We start from the raw sequence: 10014 nt of genomic DNA, 5'->3' as shown, positions 1-10014 counted from the left end.
AAAACAAACATCATGCACAGTTAGAAGCTTAATCCCAAGTTTTTTTAAATGACTTACTCAGACTGGACATTATACTGTCTGGTCAGGACCACAAATCAGACCTGTACAAATAATTTTGAAAACTGAATGTTCTGGTCGAAAACCGGGCGTCTGGTAACCCTAATGCTGCTTGGTCTTGATTGGCACAGTCCAGGGTTACTCACTTCTATACATGTTATGAATATCTAATGAAGCACATCCAGAAGAATACTGGTCCAACTAAGATCCTATAAAACATAAAATACCACAAAAAGTATCACAAAATATTTGGTATCATTACATATTCATATTAAATTAACGCTGTGTATTAAAACTGACAGTATCAGGTATTCAATGGTCTCAATGGTCAATGGTAGAACCAATGTGGCTGAGTTCAGGAAAACCGGGGATTGAACTTCAGCACTCATTCAGGAAGTGTTAAATATCAGCTGACTCATGCTCACACTACAGCTCCAGATGATCCTGGCTCCACCCAGACCTCAGGTGAGATCTGTCAAACCCCAAACCTCACGTACAGAAAAATCCCCCTCGAAGAACATAGAAAAAAGACCTAGTAGTTCATTAATGAAAAAAGCAGAGCTAAATTTCCCCATTAGAGTAACAGGAATTACCATCCTCAATGAAAATTCTTTCTTAACTGGTGGAACAGAATGAATATCATTCTTGAACTGCCCCTGCAAAACAGAAAACAGATAGCTTCAAGTGTTTACAGTTTTTATCTAAATTGCTGCGATTGTTATGGGATCCTAAATATGTGTATTGAATTACACAATATGTTTTGAATAAGAGCGTTTGTTAAAGTAATGTAGAACAATGTAGTGCAAATGTAATGGGTGCAAACACTTTGTCAGTGTTTGGATGGATGGATGGATAATCATCATAAGCCATCCAAATACATGATGAACATGGCATCTGTCAAAAATTAATAGAATTATTTATTCCGGTATGAATTTGCTTTTCTACAGAGAACCTGTCTGTCTCAAGTTCTATATAGAAAGCACAAGGAAGGAATTGGCCATACAGATCACCCACACAACTGAATCAATCTACAGAGGGTTTTGGGCTCCAGATGTCTGAAAATAGAGCTACACCTCCACACTCCATATAGACAGGCTAGCATCTTGTTGGGGTCACTAATATCGACCTGATAACTCTCACTACTGCCTCTATGCCTAGAGGATGCAGACATATGCTGTCTCTTTCTCTCCCTCTTTCACTAGTGACTCCCACACTGCGTTCGAGGTGAAACTCGTCAGGTTTGGCAACGCCTGATCTAGGTCATTCTTCAGGGACAGAGAAGCTGGCTCACTGACAGCTTATATAACGGCGCCATCTTTACAAGTGCGAGACGGGCCCTCCCACAAGGACGGGTAAACGTACATGCAGAGCCCAGAGGGTCTGCCTGAGCGTCTGCGGTCTGAGGCCCAGTCTCTCATGTCTGTGCGTTCTGCTCCACTAGTGCAGATCTTACCCTTGATTTACAGTAAAAGAGTCTCCTCTGTCTGCTGTTTTCAGAGAAAGGTGATGCTGACGTGCTACCTAAAATGTGTCTGCTCTTTGCTTGTCCAGCAAGCGTGAAATTAAGCTTATCCACTTAATCATGTATTGTACATCAATTTGGACAAAAGAATAGACTAATTCTGCATGATCTACTATATATTGTTATGTAGTTTCAGTTTAAGCTTTTCTTCAGAACATTAGTCAAGAAACATTTATACTTAAATTATTTTAAAATGAAGTATTAATGGGCCAGCCCATGAGGTTGCTCTAAAACCCTCCGCATTGCAGTTTTCATGTGAAAATAATTTGGATGGCTTATTTTGGACTAACTTTTGGTTTGATGCTTCTGTATAATGATGTCTGCTAAATAAAGAACAGAACCCTGCTCTCTCAGCTTTTCTGTGTAATAATTTATACACTTATGCTTTGTTTTAATGGACTGACAGCTTTAGGGGAACAGTTCCTGTTTTTCAACGTAGGAAGATGGCTATATGGCCACAATTGCAAAAGCACCTGACTACCTTTACAGGGTCTTCATTTTTTGGCTTATATTTAGCGTACAGATACATATTCCTACCTGATAAGACTCCCCTTTGTCAGAATGCCTTACAATGGCTTTGTACAATACCTTCAATGGGCAATGGATTACATGGTATTTTAATGCATGTCCCATCTTGCTCTGCCCATTATTAATTCTACTGGTATATTACTGAAGCATTCTTATTTCATGGAGTTACACTATATGCAGTATCACTGGATTGCCGCACTACACAGTGAAGGTGCATTAACAACCGCCATTATACAGTTTTCCATTCTCCATAAAAAAGACAAAAGCCCTTCATTTTTTAAAAATTCAAAACTTGTATTGTGCAGACAATAAATAGTGCTTACAAAGGGATTTTTTTTCTTGTGTTAAGACATGAATTCCTGTTAAGATAGACATTTACAGTACACGGTTGATATCAAATTTTGCTGGAGATCAGTGAGAGCCCACAATGCTGGAGGTGTGACTAACATTTACGGTGCAGGAAAAGGGTAAGCTGGTCACATGCACATCTCCACACCTGATAATCAAAGGCTGCCTTTCAAAGAGTCTGTAAAAATAAAAAATCCAAAAAAAAGGTCTTGGAAACAAACAGCACGTGGGATCTCTTGTTTCTCCTGTCGTCCTCAGTAAACCTCAGGAGATGTCCGTCTGAGTGGATGTGGGGGCTCCCCCCTCCTCTTGCCCGGTGTGGGACGCCTCTCCTGGCAGCGCCCACTGTAGAGACATAGCCTCCAAGGTGCACTGCGCCTAAATATCAGACACCCACAGGCTGGGCCAGGGCACAGGAAGAATCCTCTCAAGGTCTTCGCTGACAGAACCAGGTTCAGCAATTCTTCACAGAAGAAACCTTGCTACGGCCTGTGGAACCTGTAGGGGAGGGGACAGGAACATCTGTGAGGAGCCCGCCTGGATGATGACATCACAGCAGGGTCGGGGGGGAACTTCATCAATCAGGGGCCTGTTTGCAGCCCGGCGGATTGTGCAGCGCACTGCAGAATCTAATTATTGCCAATAAAAACGGGAGCCGGCATAAGCAAAACGCAAGCAGCGCGGCACAGCCATTTGTTATATTTGTCATGGTTCGCTGCTCTCTGCAGATTTTAAGTCTCAGGAGACCAGGGTATTGCTAATTTTGGCTCGGCACTCTATCTTTACTGCAATGGATGTGCGTACGGCTAAAAATAGCACTGGGGCAGCAGAGCCATCATGTGCACTTATAGACACTCACACACACACGCACACACACACACACACACACACACTGACCTAGGTCAAATGCAGATCTGAGTTTTGCACTTCTCACTCATACACTCACACATACACAAAATCTCTCTCTCACACACACAATCTCTCACAGACCCACTGACCATGTCAAATGCAGTTTTGCATTTCTTTCTCTCTCTGTCTCTAGCTTTTACACACACACACACACACTCTATAAGGACACAAACACTGACCTTGTCAGGTGCTTGCTTGACGCATGGACCTCCATCTCGTTGCTTTTAAACTCGTTCAGCTCTTTCCGTATTGCTGCCTGCGGAACAAATAACAGTAAGCATCATTAAAGCATTCCTGACAGCCGGGAGCAGTGATGCGTGCATGATAAGAACATTCAGACAGAAAATAAGTGCAGGAACCACTAAGCAAAATGGAAGCAGAATATGCAAATAAAAACCTACTTTAATGTATTTGGTCTTTGTCAAGAGTGAAATATAGTTTTAAATTTCAGAAAGATAGTAAAGGTGTAATCACACCTTAACTTACAGTATCTTAGAAATACTCTTCCCTGAATGTAGTTATATGAAGGTATACTGAGACACCGGCCTGTAACTAAATGAGGATATAAAACTCCTACAGGCTGCAGTCCAAACGGCACTAAAGGCTGGAGTGGTTGTGGTCACTATGCTGGCATGGGCAGCGCTCTGGGACGTGACGTATGCAATGCAGAGCAGGAGGAACGGTGCCGGCAGTGAGAGAGAGAGGCCGTGCGGGCTTCAGGGGGTACCTTGTCAGCCGCAGAGAGTCGGGTCCAAGGCTTGTCAGCTCGTCTGTCATAATCCTGAGCTTTGGCCACCTCAACGTAGTCGCTGAAGCGGATGAGGATCTTTCTGTCCCGCAGTTCATCGACCGTGGGCCGCTGGTTGAGCTGGAGCAGAGAAAAAAAGGAAAGTGAAGGTCAGACAGGGGTGTTAGTCAGTCGGGGTAATAAGGACACCCAAAAGTGACCTCAGCGAGACCTTATAAATGGCTGCTGGGGTTGATCAAAGTGGCAAAAACTCACACTGGGTGACGGACTCCACCCTGTTCACAACCTACAATGCACTATGGCAACCGAGAATTCTCATAGCAAACTACTTTAATGACTGGTTATGTTTTACTATTGTCGACATTGCAACTACAGTGCCTGATCTGCAGTGCTTTTTGAAGCTCTTTTACAGAGCCTCTCAGCCTGAGAGTAGTGAAGGAGAGGGCAGGTTTTGAGAATGCTGATTCAGTATATCTTACAAACCTCAAATTCAACACTTTTGTAGATCTTCACACTTTTTTTTTTCTTTGTGTGCTTTTATGGGAAACATCTTACTCAAAGTATTCAATGTTAGTTCAAAAAAACAAGATGAATTACAGATGAACAATGCCACACTGACAAATTTAACAACAAAAAATTTAAGAGCAGAGAATGCTGTAAAGTTGATGAGGACACATGAATATACTCGACATGGTGCTAGCAAGCCTAGCATGCTTGGTTAAATGCACTAAGTTCATTCTCAATTCTTGCACCAATCCAAATCTTTAAATGGGATTATTGAAATGTTCCATGACACACATCTTTTCATTGGAAGTCTACTGTTGTATCACACCCACACCGAATCAGTAAGACAACTTTCTGTGAGGAGCTGACGCACTTGTCCACGCACCAGATGAAGTGTGCATTTGTTTCATCATCATCATCATCATCATCATCATCATAACCTTTATTTAATTCTTGGAGATACAATTGAGGGCCAGGCCCTCATTTTCAATGTAGCCGAGATTACAAAACATTTAAGACACAATAAGTATAATAAAAGATCACAGAATATAGCAACAGTAAAACCATGTTTGATGGTTTGTTTGATGTGCCTGTCTGGGACTTAGTTAAGGCAAGTTTAAAGGCTGATTGTATTTTTGAGGGGTACATACCTTTCTGTTCAGCCGCTGCTTAATTTCCCTTCTTTCCTCCTGTTCTGACTGGTCATTCCTCTCTGTAAACCAAAAAAAGAAAAAAGTCACATGTCAGCAAAAACACAAGAGTGAAGAGAGAGGCAGACACAATGTTGAACAACGCTCATTACTCATGAGACCTATTTATGCACTACTGCAACCATCTACAGGGATCCATTAGGCCCTCTGAGAAACAATTACTGTACAAGATGGCCTCCGCCCTGCCGTTGTTGACACTGTATTACTCCCACTGCCTTTGAAGACAGAGGCATGTGCAACAACAATCTAGGCATGTTGCATCTTTCTCTTCAGCTCATCCTGATTCATATTTATGTAAACCTATGAGGGAATAAGGCACTAGTGAGGGGTGTTGGGAATGGATTAAACTGTGCTCTGTAGTTACTGAGCCAACAATGTGAGTCTCCCTGTAAACACAGCCTCTGTGTTAGCCCTGCCGACAATTACACACTGAGGGATTTTGAAACAGTTAATAGGATTTCTCTTTGTTAGGTCTCATGGGATCACTTGATGTTACATCTTTACACGCCTGGCTATGAATGATTAATATTTCAAAACAATTGAACATTTGTTCAATTATTATCACAATTGACTTTGATGCCTTGCATGTTCATAAAATAAAAGTAATTGCTACAGTCTCTACAGTCCATTGTGTGGTGGAATCAATATTGTTTACAATCAAAAACTAGTTCTGGTGTCGCCCAATTATATGCTTCTTTGTTCAAGCACAGTTCTCCTGTGTCTGCCCTTCCAATGGCCCTTAAGTTACTTGTCTTTATTCCAGGGCTACTTAAGGCTTATTAAGAATTCTATGTTTACAGGTGGTGTTCAACACAGGCAGGCTGAATGCCAATGCAGCCCAGACAACAAAAGACAGCTGTCAAGGCCAGACTGCAGGTGCCTGTACAGATGAGGGGAAGAATAAGCCACTCAAACAGGTACATCCTCCTCTGCCTCCTCCACATGGTACATTTAGTGCTAAAACATTTAAATATGATTAGCATTTTGTTTGGAAATGTATTGATTTTATTATTTTATTCCTACGTAAGGCAAAGATTAATGTAATTTTCGATTAACACCTTTGTGGTTTGGCCTGAATGGGACATTAAACCTCCAAGGTGACCATTGGGAAACCTCAAATAAAAACCCCACTTTAATTTTCTTCAGCACGAATGAATTGTTTACACTAAGTCTTAGTCAATTTTATCTGTAGACCACTTCTATGTGTGGTTTCTTCCTTTCCATAAAGAGCACTTTAGAAATGGATGTAATGGAAACCTCCCCTGAGAACCACAAAATGTGAGAAGCTTTGTTGTGCTATTGAACACATCTTCATCAAATACCCCTCTGAGACTATTCAAATATTTTGCTCCACAGACCTAGGGGAGTCCACGTTTATTGTTCAATAATACTGAAAGCATATAAGTACAAGTTATAAAAAATATGTTATTGTGGGCTTTGATGGCTATGCTTGGCTATCTTGCACCAAAAGGGAACCACCAAAGTACATTTAACTTTTATGAAGATTTTCATACCTAAGATAAAATCAGAGAAGGGGTTTCTCTACCGGCCACATGGCATAATGTAAATATCTCTAAGTCATAATATTTCTCTTTTTTTTGCTCGGTTTGGTGATAATTAGATAGAATCCCCTGAAATAAATGCTTGCTAGTCTACACCAATACTGTCATCCTCTCAGACTTCGATTAAAACTGAATAATTGCAGAAATAAGTGTCCTTATAAAATGGTATTACTAATTGACAAAAAAAACATGCAAGTAGAAATATATGAGTAAAAATATACTTGTACATATACATATATTTAGCCAGCAAAATGAGAATGCATTGAATCAAACATGAATATTACTATATAAAGGCCATGAAGGCAGCAATAACTTTAAAGAGTTTAAATTAATATTAAAAATATTTAAATCAGCTTCTTTAATGACATACAGGTTTTACAAACTAATATAACAGTATTTATGCTATTTTATCTGTAACAATGTAAATTAAGTTAGTGTTAAAGGTGTTCTCATTTACCTGCTTGTTTGTTTTATTTTGAAATAAGATTTAATACCATTTAGAAATGTTCATTTTTAATCCGGAAGTGTCAGTCGTTTCACATTTAGATATTTTATTTCATCAGTTCACTTAGAATAGCATATCATAGTGGGGTTTTCACGTCATTTTACATACTATACCGAAATATATAATCTTATATTAAAGTGAATTTGCCTTTCGAAAAACATATCCAAGCTAAGATGTATTCGCCTGCAAATGAAATAGACTTATCTTCTCAAGTATGACGAATGAAGGTGATGGAAACTGTACTTACGCTTTAGGATATTCCTACTTTCTAGTTCTTCAACGGCCGGCCGCTGGCTTAGTCTCCTGCGGAAAAACACCAATATCACATTCTGGACCATTGTGATCCGATTCTTGAAGTGAAGTCTTTTTCAGTCCTGTATTAGAACACTAAGTCCCTGAAAGCGCCAGCAGAATGCTTGGATTTGCACATTTTAAAAGGAAACCCCCTGTGTTCCCATCTTGAGTCCAAAACTCTGCTGTGATGCTGAGCTCGCAACGCCCTCCACATCGGGGAAAAGAATCAAGGTGCGCGCCCTATCCCTTTTGAAATAGCCTGTTTTATTCGCTTGCGTTGGGGTCTGTTGTTGTTTTTCCGTCTTTAGTTTCTATTCACGGCAAACAAGCACGATAAGCACCGATAGTCTGCGTGTCATCACTGTTCCAGATACGGGATATTCTGCCTCGCAACCTGGCAGCGCTGTTCAAAGAAGTACTCCTGAGCCTGCCTCCTTTTTTTCTCCGTGCATAATTTTGTTATAGAGGCGTTGCGTGAGAAATTCCCACGCACACTCAGTACACGCCTTCAAATACTGCTGCAGTAAGGAATACGGAGGCTTCCCCGGGCGCGCGCTAAACTCGACAGGAAGAAAATCTCATTTATCAGAAAAAGGCATCTTCCCACCCTCCGCTTCCGCTGCTCATCGCTCGCTTTATTTTAACGTAAATATAAAAGGTGCAAACCAACCATCTTACATATTATATCTTATGTCAATGTGCTGTTGTTTACCCGGTTATTATATTATGTGTAAGCGGGCACCTCCCGGCAATGTCAGATGCTGCTCTCTGATTTCTCAACAACCTCGCTGTACAAGCGCTAACCTACAGATAGCCTACTATATTACCCTTCTCAAATACACACCTTTACACAAATAAATCTTCACATAGCCTACTTTGAAGTAAAGGTGAGCCCAATATAAAATGGCATAATTTAGCATTATTCCTGTGAATATTACGATCAAGGAGTAATTTGATTGTGTTCTATCATTCACAACAGTACAAAAACGACGCTTGAAATAAAAGTAGCCTACAACTGTATCAAAAACTCTCCAGGAAATTGCACAGCTTCTAAAATACCGTAAACAACTATTCCTGTGAATAATAATGTAGCCTACGGCAGTGCTATAGTGAAACAAGTTCAATCATAATTTATTTTTCAGATCCCATATTATTTTTTATTCGGTATCAATTACACAATTTTAAATATTTGTGAGTAACTGCATTCATATTTGTCTTCATAGAAAATAATGTTATTTCTTCCTTATGTGGACAAATGGCATTACAAGTATCAGCTAAGGACCAAGAATTGCTGAAATGCCTTAACCGAAAAGGACACAATCAGCATACCTGAGTGGAGCTAAATCCCTATGCAAACAGAATTCCAGTCATTCCTGCTGAGGGCAGAGCTCTCTCCCACCCAAGCAGGTCAGTCCTCAGAACCCCCCCACTAGCCTGAGAGCTCAGATGAGATGCAGCTGCTATGGAACCTAAGGTGGGGCACTGAAAAGAGCCAAAGGGCCTGCTACAACAATGAATATACTTGAACCAAACAATGTTACAACTCATACACAGACACAACCTGATGCTCTCTTTAAATGGTAACGTCTGAACCCTTGCTTAGTTTATTTCGCAAGGTGCAGAACAATCTGTCTCCTTTCAAAATGTATGTTTTCTTTTCTGGTCATGTACACAAAAACACCCTTTGTTGCTCAATATAATTTAGCAGAAGTAAAGTAATTACTTCATATCCTCAGTGAATAACCTTTGGTTCTAACTGAATCAATTCCACATGCCACATGCGAGACAAGAGATAACAAGGATGACTTTAAACAACAAAGAACACAGTAGCCATGCAGCAGCAGTGTCATAGTGGAATGAAGAAGGGGGTCACTGGATTGGTTTCCCTGGACACATTCGCTCTAATACACGACTGGCACTAAATGAAAGCACACGAACACCCTGTTCCACAGCCATAATTGATGAGGGGACAGGGAAACGTGACAGGGACCTGATGAGAATGATTCATAATAACAGCAAGCTGCCATAGGCACGACATGGTGTGAGTGACAGAACACTATAACAGGCTCAAAGCAGCAGCGTTAGGATATTAGGATATTATTCATATTTCCCACCATCTGGCAACCATCCTGGAATGTATAGGTGAAAATATGCACCTGAGATCAGAATCCAAAGCAAGCCAACCATCTCAAACTCCCATCCCCCTGCCCCACCCGCCTTCACCCTGAAGTGAGATAGCACTCTTTCAGAATAAAAATAGAAATTTAGTGCAAAAATAGAAAGGTATGAATTAAGTGGCTTTCCAACACTTGTCAGGCAAGGGTAAG

The 10014-nt window shown here is 40.7% G+C and overlaps 1 protein-coding gene across 5 annotated transcripts in view; it reads right to left on the bottom strand.

Moving 5' to 3' along the window:
- Window positions 1-2369: 2369 nt before the first annotated feature.
- Window positions 2370-10014, bottom strand: part of phactr3b (phosphatase and actin regulator 3b) — a 51521-nt gene continuing 43876 nt past the window's right edge. For 3 of the 5 annotated variants that reach the window (XM_064305430.1, XM_064305431.1, XM_064305429.1), the window contains 5 exons: window positions 7641-7696; window positions 5267-5328; window positions 4092-4232; window positions 3544-3620; window positions 2371-2953 (listed from right to left, as the gene is read on the bottom strand). In XM_064305430.1, coding sequence (XP_064161500.1) covers window positions 2938-2953; window positions 3544-3620; window positions 4092-4232; window positions 5267-5328; window positions 7641-7696 — 352 coding nt within the window. In that variant the 3' untranslated portion in view covers window positions 2371-2937. Of the gene's footprint in view, window positions 2954-3543; window positions 3621-4091; window positions 4233-5266; window positions 5329-7640; window positions 7697-10014 lie in introns of all 5 variants that reach the window. The other 2 variants (XM_064305433.1, XM_064305432.1) reach the window with 2 other exon arrangements.

Source organism: Anguilla rostrata, chromosome 13 (genome assembly GCF_018555375.3).
Source record: "Anguilla rostrata isolate EN2019 chromosome 13, ASM1855537v3, whole genome shotgun sequence".
In the NCBI taxonomy this organism is placed as follows: domain Eukaryota; kingdom Metazoa; phylum Chordata; class Actinopteri; order Anguilliformes; family Anguillidae; genus Anguilla; species Anguilla rostrata.
The sequence above is the reverse complement of the archived record's forward strand: the minus strand, read 5'-3'. Positions and strand labels throughout refer to the sequence as shown.